The sequence below is a fragment of the Xenopus laevis genome, chromosome 9_10L (assembly GCF_017654675.1).
Source record: "Xenopus laevis strain J_2021 chromosome 9_10L, Xenopus_laevis_v10.1, whole genome shotgun sequence".
Lineage (NCBI taxonomy): Eukaryota > Metazoa > Chordata > Amphibia > Anura > Pipidae > Xenopus > Xenopus laevis.
Genome location: NC_054387.1, coordinates 36,781,464 through 36,808,405, shown reverse-complemented (window position 1 = coordinate 36,808,405; position 26,942 = coordinate 36,781,464). Strand labels below are relative to the sequence as shown.

General features: G+C 40.3%; 1 protein-coding gene across 1 annotated transcript; it reads left to right on the top strand.

Moving 5' to 3' along the window:
* znfx1.L (zinc finger NFX1-type containing 1 L homeolog) lies at positions 1-23,798 on the top strand. The gene is made up of 15 exons (XM_018235190.2): positions 1-331; positions 5,543-5,588; positions 5,977-6,135; positions 6,451-8,058; positions 8,662-8,793; positions 9,079-9,227; positions 11,125-11,268; positions 12,897-13,008; positions 13,445-13,701; positions 15,098-15,237; positions 17,230-17,384; positions 17,482-17,627; positions 19,636-19,746; positions 20,259-20,354; positions 20,744-23,798. Exons 2-15 carry the CDS (start codon positions 5,561-5,563, stop codon positions 23,204-23,206), a joined length of 5,700 nt encoding a protein of 1,899 aa, XP_018090679.1. The 5' UTR covers positions 1-331; positions 5,543-5,560; the 3' UTR covers positions 23,207-23,798.
* The last annotated feature ends 3,144 nt before the right edge of the window (positions 23,799-26,942 follow it).

The window sequence follows — 26,942 nt, the reverse complement described above, 5'->3', positions numbered from 1 at the left end:
CTGTAGAGGGCACCTCCACAGTGAGTTGTTTTGCAGGATCTTTAAAGACCTTGTTGTTTTATAACATTAAGGCTGATAACTGACCCACAGCATGGGAATCTTGGAATCTTCCACCAGCTGACATCCTGTTTCTTTTCTGCTCTTCGCTCTTTCATTTCATCATTACTCCCTCCCTTCTCCTTGTCTCACTTTCCTGCTTTCAGTTGCAGGAATGGAAACCGAAACCATCACATGGGAGGGCTCAGAGATCGAGTACTTATAACAGCAGCTGATTCAACAGAAACAAAACAGACCGGCAGAAAGAAGGAGGCAAGATCCTCAGAGCATTAAGGTAAATGGGAAATTTGGGGATTAGACTGTGTGCTAAGGCAGGTGTCGCCATGATCAACATGTTAGATTGGTGTCGCCATGACCAACATATTAGGTTGGTAATGAAATAAATACAGGAAGAGACTGGAATACAGTGATGAACTGTATTTGCATTACACTGCAGCAACTGCATGCCATCAGCCAGGGGTATCAATAAGCCCTGGCATTGCAAGATCTTATTCTATCAAATAGCAACAATGAATAAGGTTCTAACCTCCCAAAACTGATCATATGCAGTTTGCAAAAATACTCCACCCAATACTCTTCTAGAGAGCAGCAGGTTATAAAGGGGTGGGTCACCTTTAACATTTAGTATGTCATAGAATGGTTAATTCTAAACCATTTCTTACGTTTTGATAGTTTTTGAATACTTTGCCTTTTTCTTCTGATTCCTTCCAGCTTCAAATGGGGGTCACTGATCCCATCCAAAAAACAAATGCTCCGTAAGGCAATACATTTATTGTTATTACTACTTTGCATTACTCATCTTTTTTTTTCAGGCCCTCTTTACTTCATTGTCCAATCTCTTATTCAAACCAATGTATGGTTGCTAGGGTAATTTGGACCCTAGCAACCAGATTGCTAAAACAGCAAACGGGAGAGCAGCTGAATAAAAGCTAAATAACTCAAAAACCTCAAATAATAAAAAATTAAAACCAATTGCAAATTATGTCTCAGTACATCATACTAAAAGTTAATTGAAAAGTGAACAACCCCATAAGAACACACTCTGAGACTGTTTCACATTATGAGAGGATCAGTCTGTCATACAAGGAAGAAGAACAGCCTCAAGCTGTTCTTGAAATGACAGCTCACAGCATTACCTGAAAGCTGAAGAATTTACTTGTCCTTTCAGATAAAACATGATAATAAAGATAAGTTGCTTGAGGGTTTTTCTCAGCAGTCATATCTGGTATACTGTATGCACCCTGAGCTTCCAAAGGTGTTGCTAAACTGCAGCTTCCATCATCACCCTTTCCACTTGAACTGTCTTGAATTGTCAGTGGGTGCAGCTTGATGACAAAGCAATCCTTTTTTTTTATTTCACAGCTGATTCCTTAGCGTGACTCAGAGTTGACTCAGAGCTGAACACTGGGAAAACCCAGAAAGTCCCCTTAGCTTGTCCAAGTGAAACTTCCCTTTGCTGATTGTACTGCTCCTATTTCACCCTGGAAACCCAAATACAAAGATGTTTGTGTGTGCATTGTTGGACTGGGATGCCAGGGGCCCATCAGAAAACCTTAGGCTGAGGACCTACTTTCCAAACTACTATACCTCCTCTCTTCAACCTCTTTATTCTCCTAGTCTCTGTTCTCTACATACTATACTATCTTCTTCCATTATTAAGCCTCTTTGTTCTAATAAAGAAATAGGGAAAGACCATGAAATAGACCAAATTGTTAGAAGCAAGAGGCCCACTGACCCCTGGGCCCACCGGGAGTTTTCCTGGTATCCCGGTGGGCCAGTCCGACACTGTGTGTGTGCCAGCAAGAGTAGGTCGCTTTTAAAAAGGTTAAAGGAGGAGGAAACCCCCTGCGCGCAAAACCCCTACCCTGTGTTGCCCCCCCTTCCTCCTCCCCCCTGGCCTACCTGTCCCCCTGGGCAAATGCCCCTAACTTGTTACTCACCCCTCTGCGCAGGTCCTGTCCACGGAGTTCACAGTTGCCGTCTTCTTCCTGCTTTGACCGGCGTCTTCTGGCGCATGCGCAGTAGGAACAGTTACCGGTACGGATCTACTGCGCAAACTTCGTGACATTCGGCGCATGCGCAGTAGATCCGTACCGGTAACTGTTCCTACTGCGCATGCGCCAGAAGACGCCGGTCAAAGCAGGAAGAAGACTGTGAACTCCGTGGACAGGACCTGCGCAGAGGGTACAGTACAATAATAATTACAAAAAATACAAAGTACAGTTACATTTAATATATAAAGAGATGAGTGTCAAGGAGACAAGAAGAAGGAAAGCCCTGCCCCACAGAGCTTACAGTCTAAGTGGGAGCATAACTTTTAGACACAAATAGTAATAAGCAGGTTCGGAACTGGGGGTAGGCAGAAGAGGCACGTGCCTAGGGCGCAACAAAAGATGGGGAGCCAAAACGTACCTCTTCTTTTGTCTACCCCTGGTCCAGACCTTTGTTCCCCCACTGGCGCTCGGTGCACTCGTCTGTGCGCTCATAGCTACGTCAGGGGCACACACGCCAGGGAGGGGGCCAAGTGGCCGGACGGGTTGCCTTGGGTGCCCGGCTAGCTTGGCCGGCCAGATAATAAGTGATGTTATGCAATACACTAACTTTCCCGAACACACACAGCTGCCACTATCCGGCACCATTCTAGTAGCACATATATAGTAGTGAATATTAAATTTGGGTCCAAGTTGCACCCTCCTTGTAAGGGGCATCACAAGGTTATGACATGGGCATTCAGCTGCATATTATTTAACCATTGCAATTGCGAGCACCTGAAGAATATGTACACCTTTAAAAAAAAAAAAGAATGTAATATACCTTCATAAAGTTGTTCTGCTCAGGAAAGGCATGAGAAAGGATCTGAGGTTTCTGATCTCTTTCCTGAGCAAAGCAACATCAGAACAGTTTTTGGAACATTTTCTTCTTGTCTGTGAAAGAACTAACCAGCAGGTGGTGCCGTTGTTACAAAATTGATACTATAGTATTAGAAGTTTATAAACTTTAGTAATTTAATCAGAAAAATAATGTAAATTGCAAAAGTGCTTAGGAGCAATTTCAGGTTTATATATCCTTTATGGCTAATGTTAAGTAAAACTGTTATTGTAACCCAAGCATAATGCTTCTCACACCCCAATACAGATGCAGTCTGATTAATATTAGAAAAATTGTTAAAAATATCTGTAATTCGTTTGTAAGATTTCCTCATGCTTGCGTGCCCCCCATGTTCCAAATACATAGAGGAAAGTAAATTAAATTAATATAATTAACCATAGTGTGTGAAGGTGATAGGGACCTTAAAATGTTGGCACAATATAAATAAAGGACAATAATGATAATAATGCTATTGTCAAACTCCAGCCTATGTCACCTGACATTAATACAGATGAGAACTGAGAAACGTATTTCCTTAGCTCTTTATCATCTCAGTTATTTTAATTGCTTATCATTGTATTAAGTGCCTCCTCTATTCATTATTAATTCTTAGACTTGGGGGTCAGTAAGTTAAGGTGGCCATACACAGGCAGATAAAGCTGCCGATATCGGTCGTTTGGACCGATTTGACAGCTTATCTGCCCGTGTATGGGGGCTTCCGACGGGTCATCCCGATCGATATCTGGCCACGATATCGATCGGGAAGGTTGGATTTTTACCCGACCGACCCGTCGGAGCCGCTTGGCGCATCGTAATTCGAGCGTTCGGCACGGCCGAACGCTAGAATTACCCCCGATATAGCCACGCAGTTTAGTGGCATATCGGGGAAAGATCCGCTCGTTTGGCGATGTCGACAAACGAGCGGATCTTTAAGTCTATGGCCACCTTTACATTTACACATGCTACATCTGGTTCATTTGGAGGGGTTGAACTTGATGGACTTTGGTCTTTTTTCAACCCAACTTAACTAACAATTAGGGATGTAGCGAACTGTTCGCCGGCGAACTAGTTCGCGCGAACTTCGACTGTTCGCGTCCGCCGCAAGTTCGCGAACGTCGCGCGACGTTCGCCAATAGGCGTTCGCGTCAAAATCGTTCGACCATTCGATCGCTAAAATCGAACGATTGTCGTTCGAATCAAACGATCGAAGCCATTGGATTGAATGAAATCATTCGATCGAATGGCTTCGATCGTTCGATTCGAACGAAAATCGTTCGATCGAACGATTAAAATCCTTCGATCGTTCGAATCGAACGATTTTCGGATGTTCGAAGTTCGCGAACTGTTCGCATTTTTTGCCGGTGTTCGCGAACGGCGTTCGCGAACACATACTCGGCAGTTCGCTACATCCCTACTAACAATGAAACTTAGTTTGTGTGCTTTGCTGGAACAATCGTTAATGGAAGGCAGCCATAACGGGTGTTGCCTGTTGTATGCTAGAGGGTAGGTCATTGAGTATGGCTGCGTTAACATTGTTATAGATCAGATGCCTTATATATAGAGACCACTGTATCCTCAAAGCATCCTGTAAATTCGGGTTACTATAGTGGAATACCTATGCTAGTATAGATAATGTTTTTTCAAACCAAGTGAGTTTCCCTTAACATGGACAGTATCACTGATGAGCCAGTTTGGCTTGGCAATGTCAGGATTGTTTGCCCGGCACTCTTCATTCTGTGGCAAATCCAAGATGGTGGCACCAATGATGTCCACGTGCGTCACAGGGTCGGCATAGTGATGTCATTACACTATGGTTTGGTACCAAATTCAAAATAAAACAGGCTGGAATTCATGGGTTTAATTTAGGTTCTACTCCTGAGTGTTCCTGGGTGTGCTATGATTTTTGTTGCCTGATTCCTGGATCCTGACCTTCTTGTTGTGACTCCTGACTACGCTGATTGCTGCCTGCCCTTGACTTCGTGCCTGGATATCGACCTTGATTTGCTTAACCCCTTGTGTACTGTTAGATGGACTTAATCTGATTCTTCCTCCTTGGTCCCGACTCTAGCACTAAAAAAGCTGCTAGGCTTTGACAGGGCAGCCCTTAGTGTTATATTCCACATTTATTTAGTGTATATTCCCCATCTGCATTGGCTGCTAGGTCATAGCCATTTCTCTTGGGGGTTATTCTATAATAGGAAGGGCGATGGGAGGTATTAGTTAAGTTTGCAGCCAACCATTCATTGAAGCTATGGAGGAACACCAAAAAGAAAAATAAGTAAGCATTTGTCTCTAAAAATATCCATTTATACAAACACAAAATAAAAAAAGGAAAAACAGCCCTTTCATATGCATACCAACTTATATTTAACCCCCCTTTATTTATACTGTTAACTCTTTTACACTTACCTACTCCTACAGTGCAAACGCTGCAATGGGAATCTTCTTCTGTATGATGTCAAAAACTGTTATATCTTGTGCATTCTTCTTTTCAGCATAGTGTAGGAGATAATGGTGCTATGTAAATAATAAAAACATAAGCCAACTATTATGTCTTTGCTCATGGGCATTATTCTCTGTACATGGTATTATGGATAATGGAACATTTCTCTTGCAGGCTTCCATTGGCTGAGTCATGGAACCGCATTACCAAAACAGGAGAGGTAATAATATCTAGAATCTTATGCCTTCAGAGGAAGGCAATATACCCAGGCCCTATTAATCGGCTGGCTTGTACTGGAGTACTGTAATAGAGGTGCAACATTTGCTTCAAGAAAAAAAGAAAATAAACTTCATTGGTAGAGGATATTACCCCAGGCCGATGTATTTTTATCAAAAAGGAGCACTAAACGTGATTTTATTCACACTGGTTGTCACCCTCAAATGAATATGACTTTCCTTGTCCTTTTGAGTTCGAGTAACCGATAATAAAAAACATCAGCAAGCTTTTACCAGTCTGCCGTTAAAGCAATGATTTACCAGGCCTGCAACAGGTTGTGTGCCTGTTTACCAGTTTAGGCTGATGGTAACACTTTGCTTTTTTTCTTCAAGGAGGTGGTAGAAACAATCAGCATCAGAGAAATGAAAGAGAGCGTCACGGTCATGAAGCCGGAGGCCATCATGAAAACCAGAGGAGAAGAAATCAGAACCAAGAAGCAGGGCAAAATCACAGAGACAACCAACAAAGGCCAGTGGCAAACAGAGCAGCAGGTAAGATATCTGTGGAGACAGTGTTAGATAAGAAGCCTTCAGAAGAAGTGATCATAGCCTTGCACTGAATTTCTTAACTTTCAGGTTAAGTTCTTCTCTGAGTTGGTCAGTTTCCTTCCACATTGGAATGAAATGATGAGTAATCATGCTTAGGAGAGACAGTGCCTGTGCCCAAAGTAAATACATCTCTTACAGGAACTGATCCTTTCCTGAAAATACAGTGATGATCTCCATTCAAATTACATTATATGCCAAGCCTTTTTTCTTGAATTTTCTACTCTTATTCTTATTGCCTCTTTTCTTATTTTTGTCAAGGTGGTAGAGATGGAAACAATGGCCCTTGGCAAATCCAGAATCAGCAGCAGCTGAGAGGGCGACAGGGAAATGGAGCTGGGGGCCACCAAGAAAACAGGAGAAGAGGAAATGAGAATCAAGAAGCACGGCAGAATCACAGAGCAAACCAACAAAGGCCTGGGGCCAACAGAGGTAGTGGTACTGAGCAGCAGGTTAGACATCTGGGGTATAAAGCTGTAGAGGCGTTGTTAGAAAAGGAGCCCTCAGAAGTAGTCATCACACTAGCCTCACACTCTGGCCTTGGAGAACTGCTTTCACTCATAACTATGAAGCCAAACTTTGTGGAGCTGCTCTGCAAGGTTATATGTAGAGCCTGCAGTTCTAAGTTAGATCGTCAGAGCATCCAGCACCTTCTGGGACGAATCAAGTCCTCTTACTTCCTGAGTGCCTGCCTTCCACAATATGTTGTAGGAATGATGACAGATCACATTCAGGAGAGACGCCAAAGTTACCCAGAGCACATTTCCAATATACTTAGACTCTTGCAAGAACTGATGAGCATATTCCCAGCAAGTACTATTGCGGAGACATCAATGTTGATCTCACTTATCCCTGGCTCTATTAATGCTCTACGTACATCTGGAGTTGAAATAGAAGAGCAAATAGAACAAAGCCTGGAAAGGGTATCTGATTTAGCCAGACACTTGCAAGATAAGAAGAGGGAGGGAACACTGCGAGTGGACACACATATAACTATTGACACTGAGATCCCAGCTGAGGATTACAGAAGAATGAGTGTGTATCCCAGCTATAATGAAATTCATCACGGTGAAAAGCCTTTTCTCCGGCCAAATACACTCAACTCTAAATATGAAAGCACTGTCCTCTACTTGGATACTCACTTTCGCCTCTTGCGTGAAGACTTTGTACGCCCATTGAGGGATGGTATCCAAGAACTTCTCATGTACCATGATCATGGCTCCCACAGGAGAAAATGTGATGACATTCGGATTTACTTTGACACAAGAATTCTCTCTCCTCTGTGCACACCATTAGGGATTGTGTACAAGGTGCAGTTTGACGTCACTCCATTAAAGATGGTACGATGGCAAAATTCCAAAAGGCTGTTATATGGATCTCTGGTATGCCTTTCCAAGGACAGTTTTGAAACCTTTCTCTTTGCCACAGTGGCCAATCGTGATGCTGCAGAGCTAGCTTATGGGGAGGTTCAGTTGCAATTCAGTGAGCAGAGCCGAGGTCTTCTTGCACAAACTCAGCCAAATGACTCCTTCCTCATGGTGGAGACCACTGCATATTTTGAAGCATGTCGCCATGTCCTAGAAGGGTTGCAAGAAATGAATGATCAGGATGTCCCATTTCAAAAATATATTGTAGAGTGCCAGAAAGAAGTGAGGTCTCCTCGATATCTTGACATGGGAATTTCATATGATATCTCTTGCCTGCTGGCTGAAAACATTAATAAAGCCAGCATAAAGAAGAACATCAACATTCTGGAGTCTAGAGAGTGGCCTTCCATGGATGTTTTTGGCTTTGATGAATCTCAGATGGAGGCTGTACAGCTAGCACTGACAAAGGAGTTGGCTATCATTCAGGGGCCTCCAGGCACAGGTGAGAATGTGAAAATATTAATGTCAGACTAATTATAAGGTTAATAAAACCACGGATACAAACATTAAATGCTATATTTTAATCAGCTAAAATCCACAGATCCTGTAACATTGTCTTTGTAGTAAAGCAGAGGTGGGAAAAATATGCCTAGTTCATCATTGATGTTTTAGCAAAGAGTGATAGAGATTTGGGATTTAAGGGCAATGTCAGACAAGAAGAATTGTTGCCCATGGCAGATTGCCTCTCCCTCAGGCAATACCGCCATAATTCTGTATTTGTCCAAAGTGAAAAATAATTGTAATGCTATATTTTTTTATTGTTTCTTCAGATGTTTTAAGAGAGTTATTCTGTCTATTTATACCTTATTATAATCATCTTCCAGTTGGCCATTCAAATTTATACATGGGATGTAGGACCCTAGGAAGCTGAAACACAGGGATTTCTAAGGATCCTGGTTCCTACTTTTTGCATTTCTGGTGATATGTATACTCTTGTGATGCCAGCTCGCAGCTTACTGTGGCCTTTTAATATAATTTAGTCCAGTGTTCAAATCTTGTCCACAGTGGTGAATCATTTTTATCCATTTTTCCCCCTTGCTTTTAGGGAAGACGTACGTGGGATTGAAAATTGCAAGAGCCCTTCTTTCTAATACAAATGCTTGGCAGTTTGAAGTCCGCTCCTACCCAGTGCTTGTTGTGTGCTACACAAATCATGCGCTCGATCAGTTTCTGGAAGGTATTTGTTTGTATACTATATTTGTTCACTACAAATGGGGGGAAAGGGGTCACTGATCGAATCAGCATCCACATATTCAATTCTGCCTGCACCATCTCCTACACATTCACATTATGGAACGGATTTAGTTAAATTTGAGTTATTTTTTTTTCCCTTAATTTGAAACCCCAGCATTTCTTTTTGCCTATGAACCTATTCTGTAACTTTGGTATTGCCTACAGGCAATATTCTGATTGCTATTTGTTAAATGTGAAACCGTGTTCCGTTTCTGTCTTTCCCCTTAAGGAATCCAACAGTTCCTGGGCAAGGGGATAGTGCGAGTGGGTGGAAGAAGCAACAGTGAGGTTCTAAAGAAGTTTACCCTCAGGGAGCTGAGGTCCAGTCCAGACTTCCGCAGGAATTCCCCACCTCATCTTCGCAGGGCCTATTTTGAAGTAAGTTATAAACTATCATGAACTTACTGTTTATAATAATCTATACCTGTCACCCTATTGCCTATTTATATTCTTTGTCCTCCCACTCTTCCTTTCTGAAGTCTAACCATTTGTGGTTCAGTATTGATTCAAGGACTAACCAGGTGCACTGCCAAACAGATCCTCAATGTAGGTTGTCAGTCCACATAGGGGCTACCAAACGGCCAATCACAGCACTTATTTGGCATCCAAGAACATTTTTCATGCTAGTGTTGCTCCCCAACTCCTTTTACTTCTGAATTTTGCTCACGGGTTCAAAAGGTTGGGGATCCCTGGTGTAAAAGGAATCTTGAGTACCCAGAAAAGAACCATGTAAACACAACATACAAGAACATAAAAATTCCATGCATTTAGTTCACTGAAATTAGCTGAACCCAATGCCTTTGTAAATATACCCAGGTAAAAGAAGAAAAGCTGAATTTATTTGGGGCATAGTAGAATGTTAATTACCCCCAACGACCCACATTTATTCTAAAAAAGCATCCTGCTGTCATCTTGCCTGTACATCCCTGAACATTTACTTACATTTTAATATTTTACTGTTCAAGTTTTCAAAACACGAGTTTTTGAGCTTTATCATTTAAAAAACTTCCAGAATTTCAAATAAAAAAATGTTTACAACTAAAACCCAGCAAGCTTCTATAAAAGTAAATAGGAGGTGTACCTTCCATATTCAAGACATTTTATAATTCTAGTTTTTTTTTTTTTAAAAAAAAAAGATAATGAACAGAACAATGTGAACAGTTAGGTTTAAGCACAATTTTTTTCTGCAGTTATATTTTTAAAAAACCTCAACTACTCCAGTTTAGCAAGAGGTGTCCAGTTTAGCAAGGGGGCAGTGCAGTTTTACAAACTCCCCAGGCAGTAGCATTTCTTTCTGCAAAGGATCACCAACCCAGGGGAATACATTTAGCATTTTTAATTCACTGGTGGGTGCCTAGCATGTTGACACCCACCAGTGATTTCAGCTTTCCTTGACCTCTAAACATGTGGGGATGATCTGCTAATGTGCCATCATATTTATCCTGAATATTCAACCAAAATCAATATTTTGCATCTAGGAATTCACACACCAACTTTTGTACCAGTTAGTAAATTTGTACAAGTTGCCCCTGTTTGCAAGTGCAAAGAAGACAGCACGTAGGTGCAATGCGAGTGCTCAACTCCGGCCCAATAATAAGTATAAATTATGGAATTACTGCATTCCAGGAACACCTCTTTTCTGCATATTTGCATTTATAATACACTCCTCCCTACTGCTCCTATTTAGGCCAGACAGTACAATTTAAGGGACCTAGGGTTGGAGAGTACCCAAATGATGGCTTGGTTTTCATTTTTCCTATGCTGCACCCAAGTGGTCAGAAAGATAGTGCTCTAGATACAGTTTATAAAGAATCCATGAGCAAGAGCCAAGGAGTTTGTCAACTCTAGTGATGGGCGAATAAATTCGGCAGGTGCAAATTTCTGCTTTTTGCAGCTGGCGAATACATTTGTGAAACTGTGGCGAAAATTTGCCGGTGCAAAAATCTGCCACGTCAAAAAGATTTGGGTGCATTAGTCGCACGCATAAAAATTGTCGCATTTCAAAATTATTCGGACGCCCATTGACTTTAATGCATTTGGACAATATAGGTGCGTCTATAAAAAACAAGGTGCGAAATTGACAAAAAAATTTAGACGGCCATTGACTTCAATGTGTTTCGTAAACTTTTTCGCCATTTCACGAAGCGAAACGTGAAAATTGGCCCGTCACTAATCAGCTCCAATTCATTTTAATTCCATTGCTGTGTTTCATCCCTGTTTGCCATTCTCGATGCTTCCTAACGCTACCGTTTACATGTTTCTCTTGCCGTTGTAGATCAAACAAAGTATGCAGGAGTCTGAGCAAAAGCTACAAGAGGGGTCCCAACTCCTGCACTGCTCTATATCTGGTATAATTCATGAGAGATTCCTGGAGAATTACATAAAAGAGGAACACTGGGATAGTCTTCATAGCATTGTGGTCAGTGTTACTTTTTTTATGTAGATGTTTTATCTGTGTAGCTTGCTGGTACATAGATAAGAATCATTATAGCTGAGGTTCCAGGTGGACCAGTTTGGCATACTTTAGCAACAGCACTGGTTACATTTATCCTTCAGTGCAGTTAGAGAAACAGACACGTTGTAGACAATTAGATTTTAGTTTTCTAATTTGTAGTAGTCTAATCAAAACCATTGATTGCGTGGTTCACGTCTATGTGAACCACGCAATTAACCGAGAACCTTAAAGGGTCAGTATGTTGTTCAACAACATTAAAGATCAAATTTACTATGTACTAAGGGACCTTAAACGGGTGGTTCGCCTTCAAGTTAACTTTTAGTATGTTGTAAAATCGCTAATTCTAAGCAACTTTTGAATTGGTCTTCATTATCTATTTTTTGTAGTTTTTTTTTTAAACTTTTTGCCTTTTTCCAGCTTTCAAATGGGATTCACTGACCCCATCTAAAAGCAAATGCTCTGTATGGCTACAAATGTATTGTTATTGCTACTTTGCATTACTCATCTTTATATGCAGGCCCTCTCTCTAGTCTAGTGTCTTATTCAAATCAGTGCATGGTTGCTAGGGTAATTTGGACCATAGCAACCAAATAGCTGACACTTCAAACTAGAGAGCTGCTGAATAAAAAGCTAAATAACTCAAATACTACAAATAATAAAACATGAAAACAAATTTCAAACTACAATATCACTCTCTACATCATACTAAAAGTTAACTCAAAGGTGAACATCCCCTTTAAAGTGGCAGTATACCCCCTTTTCAACGTTTTGCCTATTCTTTTAATCATGAAAAACCTAAAAACAGGGAAAAAAAAACAGGAAAATTTAACCTATTCTATATTTGGCCCATGCAAGGTAGATTACAAGATTACCAGTACACAACCCCCTCCCTCCACCCTCTGTTGTAGCAGCAGTGAATTATATATGGGGATTATCTATGCCCTGCAATGTAATTATCTAACCTGCAAGGACCAAACATGGAGTTGCTTCAAGTTCCCTGTTTGCCTTGTTTAGTTTAAGAAATAACCAAAACCATACATTTTTCATGATTTAAAGAATAGGCAAAAATGTTCAATACAAGCCCTATTCTTTGAATGCAAGTTCCCTCCCCGCACATTTTTTGCATATGCAAATTAGGATTCTAATTTGGTTCAGCCGGGCAGAAGGATTAGGCCGAATCCGAATCCTGCTGAAAAAGGCCAAATCCCGAACTGAATCCTGGATTCGGTGCATCCCTAGTTTTAAGGCTTCTGAGAACAGGAGCCATAGATTTTATTGTGTATGGCAGGTAAAGGGTTTAATGAAGTGCTTTGATCTTTGACTAGGCCCAAACATAAAGGGATAGTGGTAATAGAAATGGGATTGGGCAAATTACAGCATAGATTGGGGTCAAAACCCATAGCGACCAATCAGTGATTAGCTTTTTTTCAGCCAGCTGCAGGTTGAACAGTGAAAGCAATCATCTGATTGGTTGCCATGGGTTACTGCTCTGGTGCAAATTTGCCCAGTGTTTATAAATGATCCCTATGGAAGCTTATTCCTGGAAAATGTCTACAGCTAACATTGGTACAATGCTTTTTTTCCTCCAAAAGGAGCATGATGACTTTTGCTTCCAGAAGAGCCGTGGGAAACCTTCTGCGATTGTGGAGTGGCTAGCACTGGGTGTCATCCCTTATGCACGTACCCCAGACCTCAATGGAGCAGGTAACAATGGAGATTTTAATATTTCACTAGGCTAGGATTTGGGGGTCAGGTTCAATTCTTTATATAATTGAATTTCTGCATGAGATGCTTCTTAAAAAATATTAAAATAACCAACCAACATAACCAACTAACATAGAATGGAAGTCATCTAAGCAACTTGCTTAATTATTTGGCAATTATCTATATTAAAATATAAAATGTCATTTAGTTGGTAGGGTCATTGACCCTGATGATGATTTTTTTCCTTACAGTATTTCTGTATAATTACTTTACTAGTATCACTTTGACATTCAAACAAATGGCTATTTTCTGGGATCAGTCATCAACCATATAGACTAAGATTTATAGAGCAAAAATAATTCCAAAAAGTTGTTTAATGCCATTGTTTATATCATGCATACTGTCATTTGCAATGATTCATTGATTTGTCTCCTAGGGGCACAGCCTCAGGATCTACAAGAAGAAGAGGAAGAAGAAGAAGAAGAAGAAGGTGAGGAGGACAAGCTGATTGACATTGCAGAGGAAGCAGACATCATTCAGGCTGATCGTGTGCTTGATGGTGATGAGGAGGCAAAAAGACCAAAGAAGAGGAAAGAGACAAACAATGGTAGAGAACTGGCAGACTTTATACTTGCAATGTCCTTCGAAAACAACGACCAAAGTAAAGAGACTGTGGAGACAGGCAATTGGGAGGTAAGAACCAGCTTTTGCTGCGTTGAAAGAAACCAGAACATTGGACTGGTCTTTAACTCACGGCAACAGTTCAAAAGATACCTTTTACTAGTCTAGAAATATTAGGATAGACAATAATGCTTTGAGTTGCACAGCTAAGCAAACTCACTATCATGTCAAGTCAAGATGGTGCAAAGGGTAACTAGAGTTATCGTGTCCTTATCCCTACATATAGCAGCCATATGCAAACTAAATTAAGTCTCACAACTCTCCAATCTAACACTGTGGCTTCCTTTTTGGGTGCTGACTCTACTGGTCCTCTCTGTTGATATGCAGCATATGTGATACAATGTATGGGCCAAATGATGACATTTAAGTGGGGTCAGCAGCTAGAGCAGGACACTGAACAGGAAATAGGGAAAAGACGGTGCTCATATTCAAGACCCATGGTCTCCAACCAGTAGCTTGGAGGCAAGTTTTGGTAGCACAGAAACCAGGTTTATGGCCAAACAGAGTCTCCTGTAGGCTGCCAATTCACACAGGGCTACCAAATAGCCAATCACAGCACTTATTTGGCACCCTAGGAACTTTTTTCAGGCTTGTGTTGCTCCCCAACTCTTTTTACATTTGAATTTGGCTCAAGGGTAGAAAATGGTTGGGGACCCCTGTGCTAGACTATGACCATACAGGGACAATGACTACACTGCTGCTGTACATTTTGAATGTGAATGTGTGCCTCAGTAGGTGTGTTTGTGCATGCATTTGCCGCCTTCAATTGCTCTGATACTTGATACCCCAGAAAAGCCTTTGGGTTAGGTAGAATGCTTAAAAATGGATGCCCCTAGGCGAGATGCAACCACGCCACTAATCTACCCAGCTGGCAACCCAGTAACTCGAACGCTCCTTGTCTTCATGTACTCATGCGTGCCCACCCGCTACTTTGTTTGTTCTGTAGCTGCTGGGGACTAGGGACTCCTAGCCATCCAGTGCTCCAGAGGCAGGTGCACCTGGGCAGCATTCTGCCCCTAATTTTGAGCCATCCTAAGCCCAGCCCTTCATGGCCTTCCCTTAAATCAGGACCTGTAAGTAGACACAAGGGTATCCACTGAGATATGAAGAACATAGATTTTATTTTAAGATGGGCAAAGGTTTTTTATGCATGAGAGCTGTAAAGTTTAGTATTCTTACTCAGAAGCTGTTCTACTGGCATACAAGTGTTTATATCAAGAAAGGGTTAGATGCCTTAATACTAAGTGAGAAAATACAATGTTATTAAACTAAAAAGTTGAACTTGATGAACACATATCTTTCTTTTTTTTTTTTTAAAACTAGCCAATTATTTTACTGTGTTACCAAGGGACAATAGAAGCTCAGCCCGCTAATCCTAAAAAAATAATGTACTGTTTTCTCTGTCAAGATGACTAAAAAGCAAAAGAAGAAGAGGAAGCGAAAGGTGAAGAATGAACTGAAGAAACTCGATGCAATGACAGCAGAAGAGGCTGCCAAGGTTACAGATGTTTGGAATCTGAACATTAACTCACGTTGGAGGCTGTACAGGTAAGACACGACTAATATTTATTGTCTTCATATCAAAATGCTATCCAGAGTTTCATTAACAAATTATATATAACTCAAACCCAAAGAGGAACCACACCCCTTGACATTGGACAGCCCATAAGATAATATGGGTGCATATTTTTGTACAACAGATATATGTATCTAAAATGTGAAGAACAATCATCACTATGGCAGTCTCTATTTTTATGTAACTATGGGACTGTGAATTTGCGCCTGGCTAAGTGTTGCGATGTGAGCGAAGCGGACGCTAGCGAATTTTCGGCGCTTAGTAAATTTGCCCCATAGATTCCATTTTATCCAAATAATCCAAATTTTTAAAAAGGATTTCCTTTCTCTCTGTAAAAAAAAACAGGACCTTGTTATAATTAATCCTTATTGGAAGCAAAACCAACCTATTGGGTTTATTTAATGTTTAAATGATTTTCTAGTAGACTAAGGGGCAGATTTATCAAGGGTCGAATTTCGAAGTACAAAAAACTTTCAAATTCGACCATCGAATTAAAAAACTTCGAAATCAAATATCGAATTAGAAATTTTTTCAGCAAATTTGGCAATCCTGTGGTCGAATAAAAATCCTTCGATCAAATTGTTTGAATCGAACGATTTGAACGATTTTGCCTTACGATCAAAGGATTTTTATTCAATGTGTAAAGACTTAGAAAAATGTTGTAGAAGGTCCCCATAGGTTAACATAGCACTTCGGCAGGTTTAATTTGGTGTATTGAAGTCGAAGTTTTTTGTAAAGAGACAGTACTTCGATTATCAAATGGTCGAATATTCAAACGATTTTTACTTCGAATCGAAGTCAAAGTAAATTCAAAGTCGTAGTATTCTATTCGATGGTCGAAGTATCCAAAAAATTACTTCGAAATTCAAACTTTTTGGACTTCGAAAGTTCACTCGAACCTTAGTAAATCTGCCCCTTAAAAGTCTGAAGTTCCAAATTACAGAAAGACCCATTTTCCGGAAAGCTCCAGGTCCTTAACATTTTAGATAACAGGTCCCATACCTTTATTATAAATATAGCAAAAGTTAATACAGGTATGGGACCTGTTATCCAGAGTGTACAGGACCTGGGGTTTTTTTCTATTTCCGGATAATGGATCTTTCCATAATTTGGATCCATAAGTCTGCTAAAAATCATTTAAACCAAATAGGATTGTTTTGCATCCAATAAGGAATAGTAGAAATCAAAAATTGTGAGTTATTTCTCCAAAAGTAATGACCAAAATATAGTTAAAAGTTCAATCCATTGATTGGGACATACAGGAGAAGGCCTGACGCGTCTCATGCCTATTGGGGCACTTAGGCTATGAGTAAGTGCCCCAATAGGCACGAATAGGCAATAGGCACATTATGGGCTAATTGCATAATTATTTGTTAATCCAATAAGGAATAATTATATTTTAGCTGGGATCAAGTACAAACCACTGTGTTATTATAACAGAGAAAAAGGAAATCATTTTAAAACATTTGGATTATTTGGATAAAATAGAGTATTTCCGTAATTCAGAGCTTTCTGGATAACGGGTTTCCAGATAGCTGAACCCATACCTGTACAAAGAAAATATTTCTCCTGGCAACACTGTATTCATGATGTATGTTGCTCACCCTTAAATAGAGAAATGCAGCAATTCATCTAGGATAGGCAGGGTGCAATGTCCAAAAATATGGTGAAATTGTGCCCCCTGCCTTCCACATTGTAAATGACCCCAGAATAAGTATCTACTCCAGGCTGCTGCAATGTCTAGAATAGTGTGACCCCAATATGCTGATTCAGGGAGTCAAATAATTACGAATAGCTGATACATTTTGTACCCATTTCTCAGTTTTTAGGCAAATTGTAGAAACCCCCCTATATATTGCTAATGCAGTATGGGACATTACCCACGCTAAACACAGGATTTTTTTATACTAAAGAATGTTTTATGAACTGACACTATCTATATATATATATTTATGAATGTACAGACTCTGGTTACAACGTTACCAGCAGGGAATACGCCAGAAAATCCTATCCCACGAGGAGAAGTATCAGGAACATGCCGATCGGCTGGCAGAGTTGAGGTTACAAGAAGATTTAGTCATCCTCAAACAAGCCCAGGTCATTGGCATGACAACCACAGGTGAGCAGACAGTTTACACTCCGTGAGAGAAGCAGGTTGTTAGATATGAGGCGACAGTCTGTCTAATTATTTCCTCTCTCTGTTGTCTCTTTACCAGGAGCTGCCAAATATCGTAAACTACTGCAGGTAGTGGAGCCACGAATTGTCATTGTGGAAGAGGCAGCAGAAGTTCTGGAAGCCCATATCATAACCACCCTCAGCTCGGCATGTCAGCATCTCATCCTCATCGGGGATCATCAGCAGGTAAACCTCCAGCTGCTCTTATTTACTAAGCTGTCCACAATTTATTCTATCACAAATGTTATCTCTGCCAAATCTAATACCACCACCCTCCCCACACACTTTATAGTTTTGTTGGCAAAGCTTTTCTCTTATCCTAAACTCATATGATTTGTTGAAAATATAAAACGATTGAGATGAATGATATAAATCATTCTACGATAGCTGTGTGGCATGGATAGCTGGAATTTTTTAATTTAATCTTCATTAGGCTACACAGTTGAATACAGGTGATGGAATAATGGAATTATGACATAAAAGCCCTAGTTTCACCCTATAAAAAGGCAAAGGAACAGTGTTGTCAAATAATAAAGGTTCCAATGCCAAGGTAAAGGTGCTCTGTATGCTGTGTCAGCCTGTGGCCATTTAGATTAAGAAAAAACCATCTCAATCCCATTACACTGGGAGATGTTTCACACTTGCTCTGTGTTCACACAGTATTTATATGGCAACAACATATCACAAAGAACTTTACAGGTATTATTTAATCATTTACCATTAGTCTCAGCCCAACGGATCTTGAAAACTAGTTTCATTTTTAAAGATACACAAATAAATGCACTACGTTGTATTAAACCAGTTTATTTCAATAATGTCAGACCCCACAAAGAGAGGGAGAACATACAAAGTCTGCACAGATATCGGCTGGGTTAGAAATCAACTCAAGACCCTCATTACCACCAATAACCATTAAGCAATGTGCTACAGTATAGTGTTATGTAAATAACAAAATGGTGTGTACTTGAAAACTTCGCCCCCTACATATTATTTTCTTGTAAATCCAGATTGGGAAATTAAATATTATATTGAATAGGAGACAACTAGGATGTCTATAGCAGAGAATGTGGAGACAAAAATGTTGGTAATTATGAAAACATCCATAATATAATATAAACTATCCCTGAATTAAAAAAGCATGCGTGGACGATACTTGTTTATAGCTTGTGTTGCTTTTAAGATTTTAAAGTATATAGGTATGGAAATAAAAAAGACTTTAGGTAATGTACCTTTAAGGATCACATAGGGGGTTATTTACTAAAAAATCCGAAAAATTTGTGATGTATTGTGTTATAATAGGCTTTTAAAAAAATCACAAATTTTTTGGAATTTATTAAACCCCGAGGGCTAAAAAGCCCGAATATAAAAACACGGAATCTCAAACCTGTGAGGTTGCATAAAAGTCAATGGGAACAGTCCCATTGATTTTTGGTTGTGTCGGGGGTTTCGGGCAATTTCATGATGTTTTTGGAGCATTCGGGTGAAAACTCCGAAAAAATCACGAAAAAATAGTTTTTCCTGCAAAGCAAATTTTCGGCAAAATGTAATCATAAATAAGCGTTAAAAACCAGTGCAGCTTAGACTGGAGTTTGTAGCAGCCGATATTGAGATAAATTCAGACCTTGATAAATAACCCCATAGTGTGTATTGTCTGTAATTACGATTTGCTATAAAGTTGTGTTTTGTAAAAAAAAAATACATTACACTCTGAGGAAATGCCATGGGGCACGAAATACGTCAGTGGTGAGCATTATGCACTGTACCATTGCGGATAAAATTTGATTTGTATTCAATAAAGTAATATCCTTATTCATTTTGAAAAACGTGTCAAAGAGATTTGTATTTGTGATATTATAAATCTAGCAATATGGTGGATAAGCCAGCATCCCTCATTGAAATTTCATGTTAAATTTCCTTTATGTTACTTTGCGTTTCCTGCCCCTCACCCACTGATCATTACTCCCATAGGGTCATATAACTAGTAGTGTAATTGAATGTAACTTGGGGGCCTGGCCAGATGAGCAAAGACGTTAATGGAATACTTTTGGTAGAATAAAAAGGAAAAATAAGTTCTCACTTAGCCTGCACAGACACTCATTTTAAAAAAATACCATGTATAATTATTCTCATTAACTAAGTTTGTGGCCATTTTTATCCCACTAACTTCAATTTGTGATTTTTGCCTGTATTTCAGCTGAGGCCAAGTGCCAATGTTTATGATTTGGCAAAGAACTTCAACCTGGAGGTGTCAATGTTTGAACGTCTCATCAAATCCAACCTGCCATTTGTCCGTCTGAATTATCAGGTGAAGAACCGGGAAACTGTTTTACGGAGCAATTTTTAGATTGATGGGTTAACAATGTTCCCTGTAGTTTTATCAGGGAGTTGGATTCGGAACATAACTAAAAAGTGCAAAGGGCTTACAATGGGTAACAAATTATTCTTATTTACAGTATACTCAAAAATGAAATGGACTTAACCCTTGATAGAATAGAAAACTGTAAATGTTCCATATATATTAAGATAAAAGGCAATGTTTATTCACATCTCTGCCAACAATAAGTTGAAAAATACCTTAAAAACAAAACTAGTCTCAGTCAGAAGAGGGGCGCCTCTATCACAATATCAAAATGAAACAATTCAATATATATGAGCATAAATATTATAAGATGTAATATCTTATATGCAGAATACCAAGTCCGAACTATTTATATAACTCCCGTTATCAAAAGAATGTTACGATTTAGGGGGTTATTTACTAAAATCTGAATTTATCTTATATCTAGTACTAACAATGAACCTTCCATGTTCTTCTAGCATCGAATGCGGCCTGAGATCGCTCGGCTCCTCACACCTCACATCTACAAAGAACTGGACAATCACCCATCTGTGCTCAATTATGAAAACATCAAGGTGAGAAACATCCCAACCAGGGGAACCTCACGTTAACAGTTCATACCTTTCTGTTGTGTCTCTTTCTAGTTACCACCCATATACCGTATATACTCGAGTATAAGCCGTCCGGAGTATAAGCCGAGGTACCTAATTTTATCTCCAAAAACTGGGAAAGCTTATTGACTCGAGTATAAGCCGAGGGTGAGAAATGCAGCAGCTTCTGGTAAGTTTCAATCAAAAAATTGAGGGTTTCTGCTCCCATTGGAGGTGCCGGCGTCTCGTTTTTGGATGGCGGATACCATTCTTGGACGCCGGCGAATATTCTTGGAGACTATTCTTGGACAATTCGATGACAATAATGGAACCAGGTGGATTCTCTAGATAACAATGTTTCCTCTGTCTTTTAGGGAGTCTCCACCAATCTTTTCTTTGTGGAACACAACTGCCTAGAAAAAGAAATACAAGATGGAAAAAGTCATGAAAACATGCACGAGGCTATGTTCATAGTTGAACTTTGCAAGTACTTCCTCTGCCAGGAATATAAACCATCTCAGATCACCATCCTCACCACATACACAGGTCAACTCTTCTGTCTCCGCAAGCTTATGCCTGCCAAAAAGTTCTCTGGAGTAAAGGTGCATGTGGTGGACAAGTACCAGGGTGAAGAGAATGATATTATCCTCCTTTCGCTGGTCCGCAGCAATAAAGAGGGAAGAGTTGGCTTTCTTCATATCGCTAATCGAATTTGTGTGGCACTCTCTAGAGCAAAAAAAGGACTTTTCTGTATTGGCAACATGGGCATGCTGGGCAAAGTGAATTTATGGAGCAGCATCATACTTACTTTGCGTCAAAGGCATCAAATCGGTAATCACCTTATGCTTTGTTGCCAGAACCACCCAGAGGTGTCCACCCCTGTCAGAACTGCTGATGATTTCAAAAATGTCCCTGAAGGGGGCTGCACTAAGGATTGTGAATTCAGGCTGGATTGTGGACATCGTTGTACCCGTGTGTGCCACCCCTATGACCCTGAGCACAAAGAGTATCAATGCAATAAGCCCTGCCAAAAGGAACTTTGTGAGGATGGACATCGGTGCAAAAAAATGTGCTTTCAACCCTGTGGGCCATGCATGAAGTTGGTATCAAAGAATATGCCATTGTGTGGGCACCAACAAATGGTTCCATGTAGCATCCCTGTAAGAACCTACTGCTGTGAAATGCCCTGTACCAAGTTCCTGAGTTGCGGCCATCGCTGTGTCAAACTCTGTGGAGATGAATGTGAAGAACGATGTACACAGGATGTTGAAGCAGAACTGAAATGTGGGCACATTCAGACAATTAAGTGCTGGAAAAAACGTGATATAGAATTTGGAATGCCGGTTAAATGCAATGAACCTTGCCGCACAACACTGAACTGTGAGCACAAATGTTCTGGCAGTTGTCACTCATGTACACAGGGGCGATTCCATGAGACCTGCCGTCACCCGTGCAAGCGTCCTCTAATCTGCTCACATCCATGCCAAGAGCCATGCACAAATAAGTGTCCTCCTTGCATCAGGATATGTGAAAACCGTTGCATTCACAGTCAATGCAAAAAGAAGTGTGGAGAAAGATGCGCCCCATGCATGGAGCCCTGTGAGTGGAAATGTGAGCACTACAAGTGTGGAAAACTATGCTCAGAGCCTTGTGATCGTCCACCCTGTGATGTTGCCTGTCCTAAGAAACTAAAGTGTGGACACCGCTGCATCGGACTGTGTGGAGAGCCATGCCCTTCAAAATGTCGTACATGTAATAAGGATGAGATAACACAGATCTTCTTTGGTAATGAAGATGAGTCTGATGCTTGTTTCATAGAATTAGAAGACTGTGGCCATATCTTTGAAAGATCTGGCATGGACCAATATGTGACAACAGATATTACATCCCAAGAAGAAATGAGTATAAAGCTTAAGGTGTGCCCTAAATGCCAGACCCCTATCAGGAAAAATCTGAGATATGGCACATTTATTAACAGAACTCTGGATGAGATTGAGCAAGTGAAGAAAAAAATACTAGGTCCAGAATATGAAAGGAAGGAAACTCAACAAAGACTAAAGGATTCTTTACAACAGATGGTTGAGTTTAGGAGAACACATTCTGTGGAATACCTAGATATGAAGCTGGCTTTGGAGAACCCAGACATTTCACTTAGGGAACTGCTCAAACTGGAGAATATGTCTTTGTTTTACCAAAAGATAGCAAAACTCTTTTCTAACATACAAAAAGTAGATGAGAAAGAGAAATCCCAACTTAAAAATCGCCTACTTGAAATTAAGGAATGGGTGGGGAGAACCAGATCCTCCTTCACTGAACAAGAGGTCTTGGACCTGCAAAATGAACTTGGGCGTTTTATTTTCCTCTTAGAACTGCTTGTAAGATGCAAGATGGCCGGTAGAATTAGCCCTGCAAATCAAAATGAAATAGAGCTTTTAAGAAAAATCTTGGAAAGAAACAAAAGGTTCACTCAGGAGGATGTACAGTTAGTAAAGGTGAAGTTGAAGGAGCTGGAGAAAAACCTCCCACACTCTGGTCTTGGCATAAGCGACAATGAGCGGATCATGATTGTAAAGGCTATGGAGCTGCAGCAAGGCCACTGGTTTAAATGTCCCAATAACCATGTGTATGTCATAACAGAATGTGGTGGAGCAACGGAGAGGTCTAAATGTCCTGAATGCAATGAGACCATAGGAGGCACACATCATAACCTTCACCATACAAACCGCCTGGCACCAGAAATGGATGGGGCACGTCATGCAGCCTGGTCTAATACTGCAAATAACATGATGAATTTTGAAGAATTGCAAAGAGAACTGGGCAACTTTGAACTGGACTGAAGTTTCAACAGCCAAAAGCAAGACTACTGAAGAATAAATTTATCATAAATGAGAAAAAAAAAATCCTACAGGCATATATTTTTGGTGCATGAATTAACTTAGAACAGATAAGCACAAATAAAGTGGACTGTATTGTAAAAGGTCATAAAATTCTCTGGGCACCTTGTCATTCCTATTCAAATAATATGATAGCTCATGTGTTGTAATGAGAGAAGTTTATGTCGAGCCTTTTTTATATTAAATGGTGGCTCAGAGTAATACTTTGATAAAAGTTCTGGATAAATTCTATAAAGCAGTTTTGTAGAAAGAACCGTTGACCTATAAATATTCAATTATGGTTTGGCATGGTGCCCCGAAGTCAATTACATAATGGGGGTTATTTATCAAAGGTCGAGTTTGTGAGGTTTTTTTCTACCTTGAATAAACTCACATTTCGAATGTTTGCATATTTATGAAAAAACCTGAATGCAATCGGGGGAAAAAACTTGCATACCTCGAAATTATTGTTATGGGGCTAAAAAAACCTAGAATATCTCGGATTGATTGAGTTTTTGAGCACAAACCACCTTATAAAACACAAAAATCATGAAGGCAAACAACATCTTCAGATGGTTAAAGGGACATCTGCCATTGACTTCTACATTACCTTGGCAGGTTTTAGCTGGAGTATTTTTGGATTCTGACTTTTAGCAGCTTCGAGGCATAATAAATATCAAAAAATGTTTCCCTCCCTGGAAAAATTTTAGTTTTTTTTAGTGAAACTACCCTCGAAAAATTCAAATTTTTCGAGAAAACACAACTTGACCTTTGATAAATATGCCCTTTGATAAATAAGTCATATGTTTATGACTTCAAAAATTCTCATAGGAACTTTAGTTAGGGGCATGATACAGTATGTACTCTAATAATAAGATAAGCTCTTGAGTTCTGCCTTTGGGTGTGTTTCTTGGGAAACTGGCCAGTTCCTGATGAGCGCATCAGAAGAAAGACATTTTGTTGAAGTGGGTTCCAAGTGATTTTGAGTGTTTATTAGAGCATTTAAAAATGGAGGTCCCATTCTGTTGGCAGAGATCTCTCCTGTGGAGCAAAGGCCGTGCTGCCCAGGGTCCTTTTCCAGTTTGAGACCTCTCTCTGCCAACTTAATCAGGATCTCCCAGTTGCTTGGTGCAGATTCCTAATTTTCTTACTAACTTTATCTGTAATAAAGTTTTGCTAAGCATCTTGGCATGGTTTGTGAATTATTTCCGAGACATTCTTACTGGTTGAAACTAGGGATGCACCGAATCCAGGATTCGGCCTTTTTCAGCAGGATTTGGATTCTGTCCGGCCTAACCAAATCCAAATCCTAAATTTTCATATGCAAATTAGGGTCGGGGAGGGAAATCGGGTGGCTATTTGTCACAAAACAAGGAAGTAAAAAATGTTTTCCCCTTCCCACCCCTAATTTGCATATGCAAATTAGGATTTGGTTCAGTATTCGGCCAAATCTTTTGTGAAGGATTTGGGGGTTCGGCCGAATCCAAAATAGTGGATTCGGTGCATCCGTAGTTGAAACATGTGTTGATTAGTGATGGGCGAATTTATTTGCCAGATGCGAATTCTTGGCGAACTTTTCGCAACTTTTGAAGCATTGGGACACACAGGAGATTTGACAGCTCTCTACTTTTCAGGTACCAAATCCGTGTGCTCTGGATCTGATAAGTGGAAATCTACCTGTGCGCACGCAATTATGAGATGGAACTGTGGGAGTAGAGGGCATGGAGGGGGCGACCACTTTATAAATCCAGGCCAGTTAAAAAAAACATAAAAAATAAGGTCCAATTTCAATGCTTCTTAGAATAGGTCCATGGATAATATCCTAAAACGTCCGCATTAAATTTGAAAAATATGATAGTAGGAAAGGGAAAGTGCCCCCCCTAATAAATGCAGTATAGGGTTACCTTACTTTGAAACTGAAAACCAGATACAGATATTTGTATTATTAGTAACACGTATTTAAAAAGCGCCAACATATTCTGCAGCGATATTCAACTAATGTATGTATATATACAGAGTACAAGTATGGGATTCATTGTCCGGAAACCCGTTATCCAGAAAGTTCCAAATTACAGAAAGGTCGTCTCCCATAGACTCCATTATAATAGATGAATCCAGTTTTTTTGTAGATTATTTCCTTTTTCTCTGTAATAATAAAACAGTAACGTGTACTTGATCCAAACTAAGATATAATTAATCCTTTTGGGAAGCAAAACCAGTCTATTGGGTTTATTTAATGGTTACATGATTTTCTAGTAGACTTAAGGTATGAAGATCCAAATTATGGAAAGATCCGTTATCTGGAAAACCCCAGGTCCCGAGCATTCTGGATAACAGGTTTCATACCTGTACATGCAAAAAAACACCAATAACCTATACAAGAGGTAGCGAGGGCCCTGTCTAAAGTGGCCAACTGCAGCGCTGCTGTGATGAGGAGCGAAAGGAGGGATCCTAGTTTTGACACCTCTGTGATATCTCTGTGCTTACGTTCTGGATAATAGATCCTATAACTATACATTTTTTACTCTAAGGCTGCTTTTACCAGTGTTCCTTCTAGTTTTTCAGTAGGCTGCAAGCATAAAACCTTTCTTCCGTGTACGTTTTAATTTGTAATGTGCAGTTGCATTAGGTGGGTCTGTGCACTTACGTACTTGTACAACTTACGTGTTTGCACAAAACTTGCATTTTGTGTTGAACATTTTTGAAGCAACTAATTTTAGGCTACAACAACATACAATCTATTGAGCATTTCAAAACAATTATTAAAGGGGAACTCTGGCTTCCAAACTAAAATTTGATAAAGAGGCCCACATAACACAGAAACCCCTAATATACCCATCACAGTTACCTGTTTCTTCAAAAAGTATGAATAAATGCCATTTTCTATGCTACAATCAGCTGGTTAACAGTTCTTCTTTTTCTGCATCATTTGAAACCTTGGCAGGAAAGGAGGGACTAAAATGCTGATGTTACAAATTGTAACAACTTCTACACAGTTTACAGACAGCATGCAGGAACTCATTTTAGGACATCCTCAGGGGAGATCGCTCTCCTGCATGCAATCTCATAAGGCAAAGAAATGCAGCATTGCCTGCTTGTTCTATCACCCATCCTCAAAGGCGGACGTCACATCTCTGTCCTGGGTCCACCCTCCTCAGCCGTCAGCTCTTTCTCCTCAGCCCTCCCTCCTCAGGCATCAGCCGTCAGACCTCCCTACTCAGCCCAAATGCTCTCAGTCTTCAGCCCTCCCTCCTCAGCCCCCAGTACAAATGCTCTCCATCCCACCCCTCCCTCCTCAGCCATCAGCCCTCCCTCCTCAGCCATCAGCCTGGTTTAGGAGCTGAGGCGGGAGGGCTGAGAGCTGAGCCATGAGGGGGGAGATTGCAACAGGATATGTGGGCAGCACGGAGGAGTGACTGCAGCCTCTTCAGATCATCAGTGAGTAAAATAAGAGGCGAGTCTGCATACTTCTTCGTTAGGAGAGCACACGCAGAAGCATTTGTTCTGACGTCCTAAAATGCATTCCATTCAGCATGCAGGAACTACATAACCCACAATGCATTGCACTGTGATGTTCCGTTCCTTGTTGAAATCACGTGTGCAGGGAATTGTGGGGTTTGGAGGATGCAGGCTGAAGACAGCTGGCTGTTTATACAAAGTAACAGTAGTCAGCCAGCTCAGCAAAGTAGTCAGAAAGATC